Below are 22782 nucleotides of genomic sequence, written 5' to 3' on the forward strand. Positions count from 1 at the left end.
TTATTAATGAGTACTTGGCCTTGTGCTTTTATGATTTGCTTGCTAAGTCGAATAAAGCTTCTTTACTCTCCAGGTCTTTTCTGCTTCTTACAGCCTTTGAGATATATATATATTTATTTATCTATATCTCCTGTGAGGGTTAGCAGTTTCTCGGAAGATGAGGATGTCCTCTTCATCCAATTATGTGTTCATATACATGCCGGGAGGGCCAGAATGGAGACGAAGCACATCCTATCTGTGATAGACCTTGGGACTATAGCAGTGAGGAAAATGGGGAGGAAGAACTGGAGCGAAATGCTCAAACTACAGGCCCTTCATCTCTATGACTATACCTTCTTCATAGAGCCAAACCTGTTGATAAGCCTCAGGTGAGGTGTGGGGCAAAACCGTTGTCCCAAAAGAACATCCCAACACAAGATGGTTGCAGTCACTAAATTGTCTTCATCCTACAAGAAAAGAGAAATGAGAATATGTAGTTCTTTTGGTGTGTTTATTTTAATTTGCTAGCTGCACTTATGTAGGAGAGACCATAATGAGTAGGTTTGATTGAAGACCTGACACATACTTCAGACAACGACACGTGTACCATTGTTGAACCAGATATGATCCCAGAAGATAATTCATTTATTTTATTTTCCTTGTGCCGAGGACTGATGTTTTTATGGATTCAAAAAATGCACATGGCATGGTGGGTATGGGCATAGCAATCACCTTTTAGTTGGTTAAGTGGATTCTTTAGGTGCTCAGAGAAGTGGACAATAGAGGTATCATGAGGGGAAAACAGTTAACAGCTTTACTTCACCTCTATATCAATATTGTTTACTCTTGTAGCACAAATGCATATGCATATTGTGATGCATAGGGTTCAGAACCACATATAGTCTTGTTTAAGACGTGACGTCAGAGTCAAAAATGTTAAAAATTAAGTTTCAAGTTCACACAACCATAAAAAGAAATGCAATGGGGCAAATGAGAAGCTGCATTCACCCTTACCTTATGGCAAGCCTTGGATCTTTGCTCCTTACTAAAAGGGGACAGTGAGAGAGCACAGAACATTATAGGCTCCAGGGTCATCTCAGGTGGTGCTGGAGCCTGAAGATCAGCATGAGTAATGGTGATTGAGAAGGAAAGAGACCATCTTCATTTAGCAATGTACATGTCAGAAGATTCTTGTCATTATCCCATGTAGGGTGATAACACAATGGCACATCAATAAAAAAAGAGGACTCCTCATGATTCTGTTGTAATCATAGTCTGAAGGCCATAGATTAGATTATAGGTAGGTTTATTGGATAATAGTTCCAAGTAAGTAAGGTGATGGGTAAGCTCCACCAGAAGCAGCATCCTGCTGCACAGCCCATAACCCACTGACACTCTGTCCCACCAGCGCTCTACATCCCAGATCACCTCACACTCTGGCTGAGCAGCAGGGGAATGGAACTCGGGTTTAAATAGGTGATCTGCAAGTGTTGAGCATAGGAGGACTTCCTTTAGAAAAGAAAAGAGAAAAACAAACAAAGAAAAGAGAAAAACAAACAAAAAAAACAAAACACATTGTTCCATTAGAAATGATGGCATGGAGTAGTTCCTATGTGCCAAACTTGAATGCATTAAACAATCTAAATGACAATACGGGAAGAACAGATTGTTTTGCACTGGTGTGGTTACAAAAAATAAATATTGGCAGTTTATACGAATTAATCTTAACCTATCTTTGGCAAGTATTATAGGCATTTAGGTTACATGGAAAACAAAGTTTTTACTACCCCTTTGATAATAATCTATCCCATCCTCGTCGCCAGTGTTGTAATCAAAGCCTGGAAGCCATAGAGTATATTATAGGTAGGTTTATTGGATAATAGTTACAAGTAAGTAATATGATTGTTGTGTTGTGTTTTGTTATAATTTGATTCTACATGTTTACAACTGTTACACCTTTAAGGCTCGTGATGTGCGAGCTTTGGAATGCGTATTCTGTCATATGGATTCTAGCTGGGCTCTGCAGTTGGAAGCTGAGCAGGAAACTGTGAGCTGTGCTGTTTGGCGCTCGTCTGTTTCTTTTCCTGTATACTTGTTATAAAATGATTAAAAGAATCCAAGTGATCCAGCGTATTGGCATCATTACAATGATGGTTATGCCCCGCCAGGAGCAGCATCCTGCTGCTCAGCCCATAACCAACTGACACTCTGTCCCACCAGCACTCTACGTTCCAGATCACCCCTCATTCTGGCTGAGCAGCAGGAGCATGGAACTCTGGGGAGGATGCATAGCAACCAAAGCATGTCACAATAGATTCTTACTGAAAATACTGTACAGAAGAACATTTCCAGTACTTAAAATACAAAAGGATAGCTGCACAAGCACTCACCACTTCACAACTACACATTTACGCATTCCCGAAAGCACCTTGATTCACTGTTTCAGTGGTTCTCTGTCTACTATTGCCCAGGTTTTCTTCTTCCTTATTCCGTCCAACAGTCTTTCTTCAGTTGCATGCTCTGAGCTTCTTCCATTTCTATAGTCCATCTTCTCTCCAACCAGCTCTATTAGTGGTTCATCAGCCAATATCAGTGGTTCTTTAGTCCGCATTACCTCAACCATCTCCTGTGTCAGCGCGTTGCCTCATACAACTGCCTCTTCTCTTTCATTTCAGTGCTGTATTCCACGTCGCACAAACAGCTGTGCCTCATTTTCTACCTTAATATGACTATGTGCCGCTCTTGCCCTAAGGTCATAGCTCCTCTCCACCCCTCTGTTACCTTTGCAGAGGGGTAGGGAGTACAACCTTCCATTCACACCGATTGGACTAGACCCTGAGATACCAACAACAGATGTAATCAGCATAAAAGTGTCCCTTTAGCTATAAGATCTGATAACATTGAAAAGTAATTATTTTCATTGCTCAATAAACCTCTTAATAAGAGGATACCCAATACTAGTCCCTTTGTGCAACTAATACAGATTTATGCAAAAAAACATTTGTTGTAACTATATGTTGTCGTTTTGACATGCTAGTTTTCCTGTTCAAAATTTGGAAAGTAAAGGAAAAGGCTGCCTTATACTATGACAGTCTTATATCAGAGTGATTTTATCAGTCTGCATATTATTTTGGCAATACTAGATTTAACAAGGCTTCACTGGGTTGTGCCTTTGAGACATCCCAAAACGTGTCTTGTGCACTCTTCGCACCTATCTTAAGACCAGCCTGTTTTCCTCTTTCTATTGTGAAACAGCATTCCACCTGCTTCCTCCCAATGCAAATTCAGCATCATGCCCCTTAGTAAGGGACTGTACATTCAACCAATTCAAGAATAACTAATCTTTGTTTTCTTTTCATAGAAAACGCTACAATGGAAGGACCTCGACACTTGCGAGTGGTGCGTCCACACAAGATCAGCGAATCATCGAAGGTGTGTGAATTACCATTGATGCTCCAGATAAGTATGCTAGATGTAGGCTGCTCCAGGGCTCGGACGTCAGAAAAATAATCACTTGGTGGTAGGGTTGAAAACTAATAACATGATACGAGCAGCAATTCAACCTATTTACTGGCTTCACATGCCACTGTTAAAATTACTTCTGGCATCAGTAGTAGGCACATCCCCCAAAACAATTCTGGTTTCTGCAAGCCAGATAACTAGAAAGGCATGGTCTTGTTCAAATGTAATATCGGAATCTGGCATGTCTCCTAAGTTTATCAGGGCCAGATGAGTGAATTAAGTCAGGGAATGCCACCTTTATGAAGGCAGACTAGCTGTTTACAAACAGCAACATGCCCCTGCAAAAGTAAAAGCTCTTTGCCACCATTATTGTTGGTCATGAATTCACCTTGGTGAGACTGTAGCGCAAGTACCCAAAATGAGCAACAATTACCTTGAGCAAAGTGGAACCCTACAAAGAGTTAAATTATGTATAGCCCTTAAGGAGTAGCGATTGAGGAAACCTTCTTTGTAGATACAGGGATCTCACCCTTACGTGCGTCAAATTGGGTCGAAACTCATATAGTAAGCAAAACAAACTCAGTAATTTGGGATTTCACAAAACCACTGTCCTAATGCAACATTCTTGAGTCGCAAAAGACCGCCATGCATTTGAACCACAGGTAGTGTTGTCATCAGATCTGCAAACTCCACAGGTTACACTCCTTATTTTCCCTCTAGTTGTCATTTCTTTTTTTATTGTTGTAGTTTGAGTCTGTCCAGAGCCAGAGGTACTAGTAAAGTATCTGGCTCCTGACTCCTCTTCAATACTAATTCATGAAGACTTTCTACTTCTCCTCACCATTTTGTTGGTCAAAGAAGTTAAATTGAAAGAGAATAGACCCTTAGAGTGACCTTGCTGACCTGGAAGCTAGGGCTTTGGTATGCATGCACCCAGTGAAACAAGTGCAGGCAATAGCAACTATTAGCAATTGGGCCAAAGAACCAGTGTTTCACTTAAATGTAAACTTTTTTTTCAGGCTTATAAGTGGATTGAACATTCTGACCTGGTTCTCCGCGGCCTAAACGAACAACGTCTGATGGGTCTGTTCTGCGACGTTGTGTTGGTAGCAGAAGATGAGAGATTTCCAGCACACCGGAACATCTTGGCAATATGCAGCGATTATTTCCACTCCATGTTCACCATTGGCATGAGGGAAACCTACCAGAAAGAAGTGGAACTGGTTGGCACGTCCTCCATCGGACTGAAAGCGGTGTTGGACTTTTTGTACAGCAACGAGCTCCTGCTGGATGGCGGCAACATTGACTACATTCTGGAGACTGCTCACCTTCTACAGATTTGGAAAGTGGTCGACTTGTGCTGTGAGTACCTGGAGAAAGAGCTCAATGAAGAGAACTACCTGTACCTGCAAGAGCTGGCCTCAATTTACAGTCTGGAGCGCCTGGATTCTTATATCGACTCCTTTATCTTGAAAAACTTTGGGACATTGTCCTTAACTCCAAACTTCCTGCATAACGTTCATGTAGCAAAGCTTTGCCTGTACCTTGACAGTGACCACGTCCAGCAGGAGTTGGAGCACGATCTCTTACAAGCTGCCTTACAGTGGCTGACCCATTGTCCAGAGCGAGCCAAAGAAGCCTGCAGTGTTTTACAAAACATTCGCTTCGCCTTGATACCCAAGAGTGATCTGCTTAATCGGGTCAAGCCTGCAGTGTGTTCCCTCCTCCCCCAACAAGAAGAGTGCCAGATGTTCATTGACGAGGCTATCCACTATCACAACAGCATCAGTGCCCAGCCTGTGCTCCAAAACAGGCGAAGCGCCCTCCGTGCACATGGAAATAGGCTGCTCTTTGTAGGAGGAGAGGTTTCAGAACGGTGTCTTGAGCTGAGCGATGCTGCCTGCTTCCTGGACCCCAGGAGGGGAACATGGGTGTCGGAAACCCAGCTGCCAGCCAGGAGGAGTCATCACTGTGTCACTGTGTTGGGCGACTTCATCTTTGTTGCAGGTGGAAGTTTTTCACGTGACAATGGTGGAGATGCTGCTTCAAATATGCTGTACCGGTATGATCCACGCTGGAACCAATGGACAAAGGTGAGATGTCCTAAAGCTCTCTGCTGTGGCGAAAGTTTAGATATCATAACAATGCCACTTAATTGTCCTATCATTGTGTGGTGGTAACAGGTGCATTTAGTAACCAACTCATGCAGTATGTTTTTAGTAAAAATAAAATACTTGTGAGAAGGGATAGCTGTGAAAGGGTAGCTGCTTTTGCATGAGTACCCCATAAAAGAAGGTCAAATGTAGGCGGGCAAATAAGGCACTGGCAGATGTGCTATGAGTGCCTAGAGGCCATAATTATTGTAGAGTCACCAAATGCATGTAATTCACCAACTCTTCTCAAAACATGATTCCACTGCATAAATTAGGGGGTAAAATTTCAGAGGGGAGGCCTTTCAACAAATAATCCATATTTGGGTTTGCCACTTTTTTTTTGTTCAACAGAACCCAGAACTGTGGGTTTGTATGTGGTTTTTTGTTCAAATGAAAAGAAAAACATGAATTCTAGAAATATGCGGTATGATATATAATATGGTACAGTCAACTTGTAGGTGTTGTAATGAAGAGGAGGTACAACTGATCATTATTTAAAGGAAGGCTTAGGATGATTGGCTACTGATGAGCTGACACCGCCCCACATCAGTTTCAAAGAATCGTGATTCCAAGACGCAATAATTTTTAATTGGGCTTGTGTATTTAGTTGGTTTAATATTCGATCCATTAGCCAAGTATAGCTGTAGTGCTACAATTCACAAATCCAACACAAGAGTCCCATACTGAAAATCATAAAAAAATAAAAATAATAATTTCAGGAGAGCGGCTCATCCCACCTAAAGGTTTGGGGTGCAGGTTACGCTCACTCGGATATTATCCCCTTTTTGTTTTTATTTCTCCAGCCAAGATGCTCTTCAAGCCCACTAAAAAACATAACAGACAACAAACCACACATTTCTTAAAACTTCGTAATGGATTTAAAGCAAACAAAGAAAAGCCACTTTCTTTAGTATAGTTCTACTTTTATGCCAAGTTTGATGTTATTCTGTTACCTCTTTTTTTTCTGTATCAAAGAGCAAAGAATGCTAACGGAGTTAAAATGGGAACTGTAACTTTTTGACACCCTCTCCTTTTTTGGATCCACTTGGTTAATCTGTACGAAACTTGCCATGCCGAACCGAACAGGCATGCTACGCCTTACCTATAGTAGTGTCAGAGAAATCAGTATGAAATTGAAGCAATGGAACAACCTGCGACTTCTAAAAGACATAGCATACATGTACTTGATGGTTGATAAGCCTGGGTTCCCATACCTCTAAACATTACCCAAAATACACAAGAAAGCACCCTTTCCACCAGGAAGGCCTATTTTGGAAATGCATGCACCAACAGAAAATCTTTCTGAATTAGTGCACATCTTTTTAAGACAATTTGTTGTAAGCTTGCCATCCTACATTTATAATACACAGCATATACTTAGCATGATTTGGGATTTGACATGGGAGGAAGGAATTACATTAGTCGCATTTGAAGTAGTAGTGCTATATACACACATTACACACCAATAGAGAGTTGGGAGATGCTTTCTTAACAAACAATCAGCAAATGTTAGCAAAGGTGCCAATATGCTTTTTAACAATCAGCAAATGTTAGCAGAGATGCCAATATGCTTTCTTAACAATCAGCAAATGTTAGCAAACATACCAACATGTTGCTAGAGATTGCCAGGGTCATCCCATAAAAAAACACATTTTTATTTAACAGAGAGTGTTTTCATCTACTTCTTGGGACTGCAGTAGGTTCCAGATTTGCCGTCTCATATGCCAACCTCTTTATGGGCGGATTCGAGGGTTAGTATATTCTTGATATTTCTCTTTAGATCTACTTAAGTTCTTTCATTGTTTCCTTGATATGATGGATCAGGTAAGACTTTACAGCCTTCCTGTTCATACTTTACACTATTGTTCTATTAGGCACAAAGGACTGTTTTCTGAAATGTCCTTTTTGTATGCTTCATGCGTAATTAAATTGATCAAAACCCCCCATGGCGGATAAGAACACCAACCTGTGACTCACTTAGCAACCTAGATATGACCTGTCCAGTCTTGAGCATTACACTTTTACTCTTGCTACCTTGCTCATTTGTACAATAATGTTATAATTAATTTACAGTGCTTCATTTACCATACCTTTTCCTTTCATTAAATCCTCTCTCACACATCATCTTGGAGTTACAGATTTACCTACTATACTCCATTACAAATGAGTGCCTCCATTCCATTGATACGAACACATCACATATTTAGTCCTCTTTTTGCTTCACTGATATTTGATTTATTAACAGCCAACATGGCGCCCATGCTCCATGCTGACACACATGATACCTCCTCACTTAGACGCAAGACTGGATACCATTCCCACTATAATTACTTGTCCCTTAGCTGTACCCCAATGTTGGCTGCAAGTTATATTCCCCTCACTTTTTTCTATTCTTAAAGTTTCCATCTTTTATTTTATATTTTGGAGCTTATGCCTTGCATACCATTGCACAGGATGACTTGTTTTACAGCCAGTTTTTAATAAGTGCTTTTTGCTGAGCAACAATCGATTTGCTGTGATAAAATGAAGCCTGAATTTCCACACAATAGTTCCCTTCATTAGAAGGTTTAGCATGATATATTACCTTAGTTAATAAGTTTCATGGTCACTGTGTGTATATTGCGTTCACCACTTGTACTGGACCAAACCATTTTGGAGTAAGTCTAGTTTAGCAATTTGCACTCTCACCACAACATTAACGTTTCTTAGACTCTCCAAATGTTTGGGTGCTTTTTATATACCTATTATTCATGGGTACCGTATCCTCTACTGATCTCATGACCCTGATAAGGGCAGATTGGCCATAAAAATGGGATGAGACTGCTGTCATTATCTTTGTTGTACGTGCTTTTTTCCAGGCTATTATCACTTTATGGCGGTCCTATGGAGTTCAGTAGATCTGGTCGGTCAGTCTCCCAGTATTATTAAAGTATCACTTGTTTCGGGCTCCTCTGCACAGTATAGACTGTTCGTATTGCTTCAAATGTTACTTTGCTTCTCTAGTGCCTATGCTACTTTGTTTGAAACAATACTGTAATTAGTTTTACATATGGGAGTCTTGCTTATTTAAAACAATCTCTGTATAAGCCTACGCTCACTACAGTTTATCACGTACACTGTCACTGTGTTTTTTAAATTTTACAAAACACTATGGATGACTCCTCCTTGGTCATATTCACTTCACGCCTTAAGATGAAGGTTCACTTATACCCATAGGATTGCTCGATCCATATGGACTTATTGCATATTTGTATACAATGTGTCTAGCCCTGGCAAAGTCATTGGGTCACTGCCCAGTGACGAGAGGTGCATTGGCTGGGTAGAACATTCTTCATGAGAGAACTTGGGAATTAAAGAAGATTTGTCTGTACGGACAATGAAGACTCTCTGGTGTTATGGTTGGGCGTGCATTCTACTGTAGTAGAAGCTTTGAAGTATTCTTTGCCCCCCCTTTACTGAGCACCCGTTTAAAGACTACTAAAGATTTTTGGGACACTTCTTTGTAATTTTTTTCAGAAGTGTGCTGACATTACTCTGGCAATCAAATTGTTCATCATGGATCAGATGAACTTTTTGTGGACTGTTTTGTGCAGGTTCATTTAACTGCATCAACATTATCATGAAAAGAAAAAGAAATGGCCTTTTCAGTGGCAAGTCAGAACCAATATAACTGCAGAGTGAATGTATATATGTGCGTGTGGATAGATAGATAGATAGATAGATAGATAGCTAGAACCATCATTAGATTTGAACTGATCTGGAGTTTTGTCAGTCTGGATTTGCAAGGCTGTGTTTCTCCAACTTGATTTTTAATCAAGTAGGTAACAACCAGGGATGTGTAATGTGGTTCACTAGGGTTCGCTCCCTGCCTCATTTTCAGGACAACCACTGACTAACTAAATGATTTTCAAATAAAGTGGTTGTATGTAGATTTATCATATGTGGATTTTCTTAATATCATAGAAGAACAACAAAGTGATGGGTGGAAGGTTTCAACTAATCTCAACTATTTAGTAATTACTCGGTCTGCTGCCAAGTCCAAGTTTTGACTGGGATTAATGCAAACATTCGACCCATTCTCACCACCTCTCCCATCTTGGACATTACCAATTCCTCAAGCAATGTTAGTCCTCATTCCTGTTCCAGGTAAAGACCATGTTTTGGGGGAAATGTACACCAAATCTGGATCCCAGAAAAGAAATCAGGGTAACTGTAAATTGCTACCTTGTGCCATTAAGTAAATAAAGGCTATCCCCTTGTACACAATTCCTCTAAAATGATTCTGAAATATCACATTAATTTTAGTGTGGGATAAAGAAAGCCTCTCCCTGCAGTTCAGGACCTTGGTAAAGTCAAACAACATACCTTACTCACCTTAAACCTATGAACCTTGATTTCATGGGGTCAAATATCAAGGGTAAACAATAAAACCAGAAACGCACATTTTTATGTTTGGAATCTTTTATTTTCGTGACACCCACCTCTTTGCTAGACAGGTAAAGTATATCTCAAAATCTCATTGTGCATTCAGAGACCCCAAGAATATGCATTACAGGTGTTTCGGACAAAGTCCATCTTTAGATGCAGGTCCATGGCAGATTATGCATCCTTGAATGTAGTGGGAGTCAATTGGGTAAACTCAGAAGGCACAAGTGGGTGTCGTTGCTGGTGGGGAGGGTGGACGTTGATGGGAGGTACTGGTGGGGAAGGGTGGAAACTGGAAAAATCCTCACAGTAGTAATTGTTCCCCTCTTGTATATTAGGAGGCTGTCAGTGATGTACTTGCAGGCAAAGCGTGCCTTTTAGTACTCTGAAACAGAGATGTAATCTGTGTTGGTGAGAATCTGGCAGTAATAACACCAAATTCATGAGTTCTATTTTCGGTGGTATTAATCGAGATTTCTTGGCAGGCAGCAAGAAAGTTGAAGGTATAAACCATTTTGAGCATTCATTTGTTAGTGTCCCAATACCATGCACCACCCCCTACTGGTGTTTAAAGAACTGTATCACAATTGTTGTTGCAGGTGGCTTCAATGAATCAGCGTCGTGTGGATTTCTATCTTGCATCCCTGGCAGATAAACTGGTTGCTGTTGGTGGAAGGAATGAAAACGGAGCACTCTCGTCAGTTGAGATCTACTGCCCTCGTGAGGACACTTGGTCCTATGTAGCAGGATTGCCAAGGTAATGTACTGATGGAAATTAGGTTTTCTGAGAGAAACGGGCAAGCCAGAGAATTTATGGAAAGAGCCAAGTCAAGGCTCCTGCTGGGCTCTAAAATCCCCACAATAAGCTAAGACATCAAACAGCAAAGACTTTCCAGGATGCATGACTGCAATTACTAGTCATGCTCTAATACTGCTCCACTTCTTCCTTTTACTTAACATCCCCACACATATGCCTATATCCTCTCTCACGCACTCGCTCTCTGTTTCATCTACACTTCTTTGACATACTCCATCTCTTATCATTTTTTTCCTTATCCCCATGTCACCTCTTTCTGATCTGCCACTCATGATCCCTATCTTGTTTTAGGTTGTGGCCTACCAGACAGCACAGCTGTGTGGTATGCTAAAGACATCTTGGGGAGTTTAAGAAGTTGACCTGGGAATGCATTCTGCCCGTTACTTGCCATTGCCTTTGTCGATTGTCACTCACTTTTTTTGCTTTTTCGTTTGCTGGCTTAGGCTCTCCAGGTTCACTTCATCCCTCCCTATCTCTAAACAGGCATGTAAATCTTGTTGTTAATTCATCACATTTACCAGGAATTCAAACACTGAGGTCAAATGTCAGGCTGTGTCTTCCGAGGGAGCCTGGTTAATATGCTTTTGGCTGACTTCATGTGAGAGCGTTTACAGGTTGGAATGCAGATTGCTCTCCCCTTGGAGTAGGGGTGTCAAGGGGTCACGGACACTGCATGCAAAAGAGCTTCAGAGACTGCTGTGCCAGGGTGCATCCGCTTTGACATTACCCTGTGCCCAACCATCCAGCCTGGACACACTAGGAACTCTTGTGGCATTGTACAGCCTGTCTGCCTGAAAGCCGCACGAGCTGCTGTGGTTTGATGGCATTTCCTGGATAGAGCAGGAACTGCTGTGGCATCATGAGCCCTAACCTCAACTCTACATGAACATTCTATACCCCACTGCTGTAGGAACGTCTTCAGCATCCTGTGCCTGATTTATTTGGCTATTGCGTGTCACGATGCTGCAGGAACCATTGTAGTAATCGTGCATTCAGCAGGAATGGAGCTGATATTTTGAATTTCATGTTCGTGTCCCAATCTGCGCATCTAAAGCGTTGCGTTACATTTATTTACAAAGTCACTCAAGGTGGTGCAAATCGCTCCTTGCAGGCTTAATAAATTATACTTGAGGACTAGTGTTGCCTTGCATTGACTTGTGTCTCTCTCCTGGCAGACTGAGCACCAGTTGACCCTTGAACATTACACTCAATCTGTGCAGTCCAACTGCTCATTGTAGAAATTTATCGCTGCACCCACCTGTGAATGGGCGAAGTACGTGGTCAAAACTCACCCTATCATCCTTAGGGAAAACACCCCTTTAATAATCCATGTCATGTGCACACTGCCAATGTTATGCACAATATTACACTTATGTGATTCACATACCTATACCACAAAGCACTTAGGGCCAGATGCACAAAGCATTTTTCCTGTTGCGTTGCGAATTAAAAAATGCTTTTTCAAATGTACACAATGCGCAAAGCATTTGCAATTCAGTAATAAGAAGGGGTATGTTTAGGGCATCCCTTCCAATACTTAATCAGTATGGTATGTATTCATGTTTTACGACTAAATTCTGGTCGCAAAACAGTAATACTTTACCACCAATTTAAAACTGATGGTAACCCATTTGCGAAGGCATCTAGAAGCGACCCCTTCCCCTTTGAGAATGTAAATTATACTTTTTTAAGAGCAGGCTGTGGTCCCACGGTCCTGCTCTTAAAAAACTTAAACTTCAAGGTTTTCATTTTTGTCTTTTGAAACGCATCGCGTTTTCCTTCAAGGTAAAAAGGTCGCTTTATTAAAAAGCTGGCTGTGATTCCTAATGGGTCACAAACTGCGACCTACCTCTTTAATATTCATGAAGTAGGTCAGTTTGCACCCCACAAGGAATCCCTAAATAAAACCCAATGAGTTTCATACATTAGGAATACCGATTTCCTAATTACGAGATAGGGCTAGATGTACAAACATTAGGAATACCTATCTCTTTATTCACTGCAGGCATTTCATTCTTGCAACTAATTTTGGTAACATTAATTTATCTCACCACAGGTCTATTTAAGTGTTATTGCCCTCTAGCCAGAACAATTGCTACAGTCTCATCAGAAGGTATTAAACTATGTTAATTGTTCGCACCACAGTTATATTTCAGTCCCCTAAATGTAAGCATTCTGATCAACAAAAAGTCAAGCTGGCTTCAAATAACACCACTTTATTAACATGTCCCATTTCTTTTTTTCCTAGGTTCACTTATGGTCATGCTGGGTCAACCTACAATGAGTGTATCTATATATCCGGCGGCCATGATTACCAAATTGGCCCTTACCGAAAAAATCTTCTTTGCTACGATTGCCGAACAGACATATGGGAAGAGAAAAGGCCCATGATCACAGCACGTGGCTGGCACAGCATGTGCACGCTTGAGGACAGCATCTATGCAATCGGCGGCAGTGATGACAGTGTTGAATCCATGGAACGCTTCGACATCCTGGCTGTGGAGTCTTACAGCCCTCACTGCGACCAATGGACAAGGGTGGCTCCCCTGTTTAACCCAAACAGCGAATCAGGAGTGGCAGTATGGGATGGGAAGATTTATGTTCTTGGAGGCTACAGCTGGGAGACGACTGTCTTTTCCAAAATTGTACAGGTGTACGACAGTGAGAAGAAAAAATGGTTAAAAGGGACAGACCTCCCTAAAACTATTGCTGGGGTGTCTGCATGTGTTTGTGTGCTGAAACCAGAAATGGATAGCAAAAACAAAAAATCCAAAATCAAAAGGCATTCAGATCATGACAGATGAGTACACGTGTGTCCTTAAAGACGCCAGCAATGTTGGCCCTGCAACCCAGGAACTGTTGGAGCGTGGATATTGAAGTCTACTGCCATGCCATTGTGGTACCTCCTAAAGGGTTTGGTGACAAGACCTTGGAGGAGCTTTGCTTGGGTGGGAGAGTGTGCTCACAGCTGTATCCCATGATGAACTAACGGAACCCTACGGTTCACAGAACTCACCGCCCTCTCCCTCCTCCCACGAAGTCAGTGAGGAACGCAAATACATTTTATTGACACAAAGTTACATTTTAACAGTGTTTTATTGTCAACCATTATCTGTGACCCAATACTGTTTTGCATGCTTGATTGGAAGCAACGCAATTTTTAATGCATGTGTGATTGTAGAGGCCTGCCAAGATGAAAGGTGCATGATGAGAAAGAGGCAGGAGGGGAGGCTTCATTGGATGTTGCTATATGACGTGTACAACTCTTTTATTGTAAATAAACCTTACTGTGAACACTGAATTTTTTAAACGTTTGTAGTACAACACCAAAGGAAATGCATTTTGTGTCCCCATTTTAGGTCTTGGACACAAACTTGTCTGTCAGAGACCCCATGTTACCAACACAGTACAACATAAATGAATATAGACAGTGGGCCTTTGATCATCCCCCTTCAGGGGGTTGGGAAGGCTGTTCCTTAAAGCAATGGCTTTTTGTGGACAGTTACATTGGATTTAAATAGGCCCCTGGATTATGCTCTCAACTGTTGTGCCCCTACCTCCTTGTTAGCTCCCCATCACTGTCACTATGCCACCCATTCCCCCTAAGATGCCAGAAGTGGATCTTGCCGTAGCGCTCCACCACCCAGTGCTGTGTGCAGTCACTGCTCATGGTTTTGGCTTTGCAAGTGCTTGTTGAATTGCACAGAAGCAGTGGCAAAGCCAAATCCTTCCAAAATCACGAGTGTGCAAGAGCACACATTCCCGGTGGCCATTTTGTAATGGGGTTTCAAATAAACACGAACTCCATTACAAGATGACCACCATATATGTGTGTCTACACATTTAGGAATGCTTTTGTGTTGCCAGTGATTGTGATGCAGTTCAATAAGGACTGGGAAAACTAAAACCATAAGTGGTGTGGGTGTGCAGCGCCCTAGAAAATCTGCAGGACAGTGGCCGCCCAGATATTGGGTGGATCAAAGATGGATTATGGACGGTGTTAACCTCAAATCTAAGAGTCAATGTGTCCCTAGAGACAAGATCCAAAATCGCTTTCCAAAATACAGTCAATAAAACAACAGACTCAGAAAGGGAGTTCGAGATTAGTAATTTGAAAACTGTGAAGGTTTATTACACATTTAAAAGGTACCATACAGAAATGATATAATGCAGATGCAGCAGTCATTGAATCACATAGAAATAATTTGCCATGAAAGCTTTCAATTACAGAATAATGGGTAAAAACCTGAGAAATGCTAAGTCTCAAGTGTGCAGCAAAATCAGTAAGAAATTGGACAACATCCCTAGTAAAGGCCAAAAGAATCTGCCTCAGACCCACATTCAAAGGCTTATATAGTGTTCTTGCTTAGAAATGATGAAGACTGCAGAGTCAGCATGGTATGATCATTTCTCCAACATATCACATTTTCACATTTAGGATGTCACATAACCATATCATCTTAGCACTAACCCACTGCATGAATATTGATTCTACCCTTCTGGCTTAATATCGTCCAGAGGTATTAAACCAGACTAGTTACGAAAACAAGAGAGAACCATTGTCAATAAATTGCAATACTGTGTGAAAGCAGGAAGAACCTTGGAGAATGTAGCAAAAGGGTTTCTTCTATCAAGCTCTTGGAGAGCAATGTCAAACAGAAATAAACAATCAACATCCTGTTGTATGTAGTGTCAGGCTAGAAATATAAATACAGAATGAACATCATGATATAGCATCCATTTTGAACAAGAGGGTGCTGAGGCCTAACTGAAGCCTGGTCAGATCTAAGCCAGAAAAACACACTTTAACACAATGCAATGGTTTTGTTTAATTGGGCTATGTCTGTATTCATGTGTGAGTTAAGGTGTAGAACGTCTGAATAATGCACATTTTAGTTTGAAGATGCAAAAGCTCTTAGAGCGGAATTAGGCAAATAAAGAAAACCTTTGTAAAGCCAATATGCCAGTCCCCTGCAGTAAAAGTAAGACCTTTTGGTTTTGCCAGTGCTTGTTATTAGAGTGCAAAACTGGGGCTTGAAAAGAGACCCATTTCAGTACAGTGGCATACCAAAGTACAAACTGGCAAGACTAGGTTTAATGCAAGGAAACTAGGGTTAGAACAAAGGAAGTGCAAAGAATACCAGTTTGTAGTTTATTAGTTCATTTGTAGAATTCAGTCCTCATCCACCTGATAAGACCGCCAAAGGATTGGGAGTTTGAGTGTAGGCAAATTATTCTCTGTGGTAATCTACACTGTGATTAATTGTTGCTTTGCTCCAAAAGAGTATGAGTATGTAAACTTTAATTCTGTTATAATTGTTGATAGATGATAGATGTTTCATGAATAAAGACACTAGGCAAAACTGTATTGATATCTTATGTGGTCTTTTTACAATATCCAAGGTTTTGCAAACACATACTAGTGTTTTTAAGGTACTCTTGTGAAACATACAGTAACCTAGCCCTAGCTTGTTAGTCTTACATTATGCCACACATGGCAGTTTAGAGGTTGGAAATGTAAGGCAAGTCCCCAAAGTATTCAGAGCATATCAATGTTTTAGCAAAGACAGTATAAGATATGTTGTCTAGTACATATCTTAAGATGCCAAGACCGAATTCTCCATCCTTCAGAAAAAGAGATTCTAACTAACACCTGTTACTGTGGAGGAATTTCTATGATCAGGGCAAACAGACTATAGATACACTCTCTCTCTCTAGTAATGCCTCTTGGATAAAGAGTGGCTTGAAGGCCGCAAATTTAATTTAAAATGGTTTGGAAGCTGCAATCTTAACGTTTGATGTTATGGACCGGCCCCCGGCTTTTACACAATATTGTTAAACATTTTTGATTGGAGCAGCTCTATATGTGTTGCTGGCAAAGACTTACACTCCAGTGAAGTATACTATACTGGTAAGTGGGCCTATTTCACACTAATGAATTTCCATTGGATTTCAGCACTACCGGCAATAGTGTAAACTGGAACAAAAAGGTATTGATTTTTGTACACTCGTACTCGAGCCCATAGAGCCTGGCAAAGCATTGATTCTAAATTAATGTTGGCCATGCTAGAGGGCTCTCGAGAGAATACCCTGTGGTCTGTGAGAACTCATGTAGCAAAAATCCAAGTTGTTACTGAAGTAAAACGGCTTTTAATAGCAAACTCTTGTTTATATAAGCTCTGACATTTGTAGACGGTTGATACATACCTAGTTTCTTTGCCTGTTGGTCGCCAGGTGGTCCAAGAGGGTGCACTAATAATAGTTGAATCCCAATAGGTAGTCTAGAGAAGTGTAATAACAGTTCATTGAATGTTGCACCCTTAGATAGTAGCAATGTATTAAGGCACGGGACAATAACACATAGGGACCCAGTTGAGGCTGCCCCATCGTTCTTATTTCATCTAAAGAGGTTACGGGTACTTCTTTGGCTAAATATGAAACTCAAACCCAGAAATTAGAAAGCTAATTTAGTGAACACTTAAACATGCATGTGTGAGTGCAGGGGAGGGGGGTTTGGGAGTTATACCCCCCAAAAAAGCTCAAAAGATAGGTAAGGAAAATTACTGTCTGTTCATGCAATCTATTCATTCAGGAAGATGTTGGGAGAACCCATATATGACTACTTGAAGGAACAAAGTCCAGCCAATCCGGATAGTCCAGAAACCAAAGTATCTAATTCTTCCTATATCCTATATTCACATTGGGGAAGGGCATTGTAGATTGAAAAAAAAGTTCCTAAGAAGAACTGTATAATAAAAGAAAACGGTTAAGGCATGTTTCAAAGTAACACCATCGAAAATTAAAAGTTCTATCCACGGAAGGAACTACTACGGCATCAGCTACTACAATAAACGCAGAGTGTCATACCGACCTCATTATTGATAAGATTGATCATGGCCCCTTGCAACTCCGCTGAAATCAAAGAACATTGAGGCAAGAGAAAATGGATATTGCTAGATCAGCTTTTAAACTGAATAACCATTCATGCAAAGTCCCACAATTGAAGTTTGTAGATGTTTTCCCAGGTGCTTTAATCCATTCCCCACTGAAAAGGGCACATATTTTTCACTATTCCCTTTTTTGCGGTTAGCGAATGCCAACAGTATTATACCTTATCCCTTATGGGAGGCTTTTAGTTGCCCCAAAGTACTGCAAATGAGACAAATCGAGTTTTGTGAACTTGAACATAAGAAGGATTATGGATTGGTCAGAGATCACAAGTAGAGTGGAATGTAAGCGGCAGCCAAAAGAAGAGTCCTCGACGTGGTTACCAGCTACCCTAAATTATACAAAAAAAAGCAATGACAATGTGAGGAACATTTATTCTTCAGCCAAAGCATAACTCTGTTAGTGTTAATTCTCTGCAGAGTGAAAATAGGAATAGTTGAACTTCAAGTTATTTACATGGCTTCTGTTAAAATGCTGTCGGATTGGGCTCTTAAATGGAGGAACATGAACATGTTTGCGGTTTTCAGGACACATGGGCGAATACAAAAATCACCTTGAAGGATTTGTAACTTACCCTGTTCAATCAATGAAACCCAAGAAGTGAAGTCCACCTGGTGGGTTTATTTGGATCGCCCCAACTCTGAGAGTAGCTGTCCAACATTTGCCAGCAGAGAACCCATCATTTTACATGACATGACAAACCGGGGATACTGTCACTGAAGAAGTGATTGGCATTTACTATCTGTATAATATGCCCTTACATAACAAAGAGTAAGTCAGTTTATTTTTTTGCATAGTTCGTTAAAACCATTGCAATACAAAAATACTTCATTTAAAATCAAAATATGCATATAAAACTCCGTACTTCATATATCTTGTGTTTATAATTCTTTCTAAAAACTGTACTATAATTAAACAAGTGAGGGGGCAAAATACTTAACCATATTATTTTCGACTTTGCACATATTGTTTAAAGTACATAAATTCCAGTCCATGCTTTTCTTCGTTGATTGTATCAGAGTTCTATACGTGCAGATAAAGTGCTTTCGACTTGAATAAAGTACATTAATGTTGAACATGAAGCATTCTCTTGTGGGCTTCATATTTAGGGTTGCCACTGTTTATAACCCACCGTAATCATTAAAACTCTTATACTGGTAGTTCTTTTTAACATAATTGCAGCAACTATACAGACCGACAGCTCGCTTATAGTTAATTAGAAGCAAACAAAACTCAATTCCAGTCCTTTATTCCTTTCCTTAGTTATACCCATACATATTCAAAGTACTTTAAATTTCAAACAGTGTTTTGATGCCAGAAAGAGAATGTATACAAAAAGGACCTCTTCTAGCCTCCTCATGATCTTGCGTTTATTCCATACAAATAGATTATTTTAGTAGCTACTTTGCTGGCATTTTCTTTTCGCATAACCTCAGGAACATTACCAAGGAGCAATTCAGTTGTGGGTCATTGGATGCAAAACATGACAGAACTGCTTGCCTCCTAGTGCGTACCCCTCGCGGATTACATTTACGTTTTAACAGTTGTTTCCGTTCTTGTAAAAGTTTTTTGCAGGAACATAGTAAATGCAGCAGATCTTGTGGTGGTGAACTGCATAAGCGGCATGTAAAACCCGCTTTCTCCTTTTGCCAGGGTGGAACGGGGTAACAAACCAAGTCTATACTTCAAGAAACTAATTTTTATATTTTTGGCATATCCCAGGTTAAAGTAGTTTTGAACTGCTTGCTCCGTGTAGGTATTCAAAGTCATCCATCCAGGAGGCCTTTCCGAAAGAGATGCCTTGTCCTCCAACCATGAGAGATGTTTGACTGTCTTCCAAACCAGTTTTTTTTAACATGGTGGTGGCTGTAGGTGTTTCCCAAAGCTGATTCAGCCCCATATTATGTAAGCTGATAATTTGCAGCGGGTGAAGCAATATGTTGTTGTAGCTCCTTCCATAGCTGTTCATTTAGGGTTCCCTGAGGGGCTTTCCGCACTTTGTCCCAGGTGATAATATATGCCCCTTGTCTTGCAAGAAATTGTTTCTGTACACCAAACTCGAGTCTAATTTGCGCAGGCGAGGTATATTTTGGCAGCCCGAATATGACCATGTATGTAGTTGTTACTGTAGTGTCAAGTATTTTAGCATCTCTACCTTTCTGCACCTCTCTGCCATAGGTAATTGTTGGCAGTAGTTTTGCACGAACCACCCATACCAAGGGCAAAATCGATGGCCCATTTAATTTGGAGTTTAGTGTTTTTAATGAGGTGGCCAGGGCAAGGCCTTTTTGCCTGATGCTGTTTTTCTGTGCCAAAAATCGGCCACCTTTATCAAGCTTCACGCCAAGATAATTGTATTCCTGTGCTTCCTCAATTCGGGTCTCCCCCCAGAACCAAACTGCTGATTTTATTTCCTTTTTTTACTAACCGTCCTGGTTCTTGTTTTGTCCACAGGTAAAGTCCTGCGTAACATTTAAAAGATGTTGTAAGCCTACTTGCGTTTGGCTAATCGGGACTATGTCGTCCGCATATAGGAGACAAGGCAATAAAATGTCGCCTAATTTTGGGGCGTGTGAGTTACAAGTAACTAATGGCGGGACCAGGTCAGCTATAAACAAGTTAAAAAGTGTAGGTGCTAAAACACATCTTTGTTTAAGCCCTTTTTCCGTTGGTATGCGTCTTGACAAATTTGATCCATCGCCCAACTTTATCTGAACCCATGGGTCAGTGTGCATATTTATTAGCAGTTTTAATAGGGGCTGTGGCAGCCCCCAACACTGCAATTTGGACCATAGTCTGTTGCAATTGACGTGGTCGAAGGCTGCCTTATAATCAATAAAACATAGATAGAGGGGCATCCTTGCAGATTCAGCCTTGTCCTTAATTATAGCCATAGTTAGTATGTTAGTGATTGTCCCAACTGATTTTGCAAATCCAGTCTGGTTTAGTGGAATTGCTGATTTCTCTTTAGCCTATGCCTGAAGCTCCTCTAGTAAAGTTCCAGCAAAGCATTTTGCTTCATTGTCTATTATGACCACTAGTCGATAATGTTGTGGTGTTGATTTTTCTCCTGACTTATAAATTGGTGAGATAATTGATCCTCTCCAAGAGCCCGGTAGAGTGTTCGACGTCCTTATTTTTCCATAGAGTGATTCCAGCTCTTCTGTCCAAAAATGTGTCTGTTGTTTATAAAGTACCGGTTGTATTCTATTTGGGCCGGGTGCCCCTTCTCTCCTTCCCTTACTTATTTGCGATTTGATGGTGCTAATTTGGCAAGTGGAAAGGTCCTCTATTAATAAGTCTCCCTCCAGTTTCCCAGGTACGATATGGTTACTGGCAGCCCAGGCCTGGGTGGTTTTTTGCCCTACTGTTGCATTTTGAGATTTCTTGTCCCCATGCCCTGAGTTCCGTATCGTGGTGGAAATGGGACCCAAGGTAATTTACCCACACTTCCTCTGAAATATTTGACAAAATCTCATCGTGGTCAGGGCTAATGAATTGGTTTATGGTGCTCCAGAAACTGGCACTGTTGTTTTGTTTAGTATCGGCATGTAATTTTGCCCAGAGGTCGTTCTCCACCTCTCTATTTGCATCCCTTTTTTATTTTTCAATAGTGCCTTTTGCTTTTGTATTAACTGTAGCTGTGTTTTATCATTTGACTTGCGCCGAAGTTGTCTCCTTAAATGATAAATTGAATTTTGGGTGAGCTTAATTTCTTGTCTAGCGGTTTGTGATATGAGCTTCATGTCACCAAATTTCTGCTGCTTTTGTGGTTTAATTTTGGTTGCATATACTGCCTTATTTGAAGTAAAGTTTTTCCCATTTCCCAACTTCACCTTGTCCCACCCTCGATTTGAAGTGTTGTTTTGTATTTTCCAGCGATCTGCTGTCTGTAGCTATCCTGAACTTGATTCTTTTAAGGTTAACGGTGTTTTCTGATCCTTGGGGAGCCTTGCACCGCTCAAACATAGGGACGATTGTTCTAAGCTCAAATTCTTGAGGTCGATGATCACGATCCCCTTTGTCACCCAGCTGGAATGAAGTAATTTGATGGAACAAATCTAGAGAGACAAAGGTGTAGTCCAGTAATGTATTTGTTTGTGTTGTTACAGGAGGGTTATCCCCAGCTGATCTGCCGTTTATTGCACTTAAACTAAGATGTTCCAATTCCTCCAGGACCAGCTGTCCTGCCCTAGTTTGTTTGCATAATTGTAATTTCCCTTGCAGTGGGATATTTCAAATTGTATTTTGTAGTAGCATTTTTTCATTCAAAGAGGAACTCATTAGATTGAAATTTAGGTCCCCAGTGAGAATGAGGTCAGTTGTGGGTCCTTCTCTTATACATGCTTCTACGAAGTTGCACATTTTCTTTGCTACCTTGGTTTTACATTTCGGTTGGATTTGATGTTAGTATCCCTTGCGTGTGTTGATGGTGAAGGGGAAACTAAGTTTACTGCTAGGGTTGCAGGTGATGTAGGACCAAATTTGCGGGCAGTAAAAGAGATTGTGCTTGCAACGTACATAACCAATCCTCCTTGCAGGTGTCCATACTTTAAGTGCTCTAGTGAAGAAACACAGAAAACCCTGCAAATGAGGAGGGTCAATTAGCCAAGTCTCTTGTAACGCCACAATGTCGAATGCCTGATATAGGTGACAAAATCTAACTCTAATAGTTTATTTGCAAGACCATTCACATTCCATGAACATATCCGCACAAGCCCTTTTATTCTGGTCCTTTGCAGTGGACATAGATGTTGTCAATCTTTTTTATTATTTAAAGTTCTGCAGTGTATTGGGATTTTGACTGATTCCAGATTCCGACAATAGCGACTCCCTATTCATTTGACGGTGGCCCACAGCTCCTTACCGCATTTTTCCCTAGTGTGCAATGACTTTAACAAATCAGGATATCCTGGCTTGATGTATGGGAGGATAGTTATTCTCCAGGTATTGAATAAGTTACTTTCTAAGAGTATTTTTTGTGCAATTGTTGATGAA

General features: G+C 40.8%; 1 protein-coding gene across 2 annotated transcripts in view; it reads left to right on the forward strand.

Annotated features, from left to right (window-relative positions):
- The window catches only part of KLHL36 (kelch like family member 36), a 31867-nt gene extending 15663 nt beyond the window's left edge, over nt 1–16204 (forward strand). For both annotated transcript variants that reach the window (XM_085639648.1, XM_085639649.1), the window contains 4 exons: nt 3341–3411; nt 4461–5534; nt 10619–10776; nt 13085–16204. In XM_085639648.1, the coding sequence (XP_085495774.1) occupies nt 3341–3411; nt 4461–5534; nt 10619–10776; nt 13085–13640 (1859 nt within the window). In that variant the 3' untranslated portion in view covers nt 13641–16204. The remainder of the gene's footprint in view (nt 1–3340; nt 3412–4460; nt 5535–10618; nt 10777–13084) is intronic.
- Nucleotides 16205–22782: the final 6578 nt, after the last annotated feature.

Source organism: Triturus cristatus, chromosome 12 (genome assembly GCF_964204655.1).
Source record: "Triturus cristatus chromosome 12, aTriCri1.1, whole genome shotgun sequence".
Classification (NCBI taxonomy): domain Eukaryota; kingdom Metazoa; phylum Chordata; class Amphibia; order Caudata; family Salamandridae; genus Triturus; species Triturus cristatus.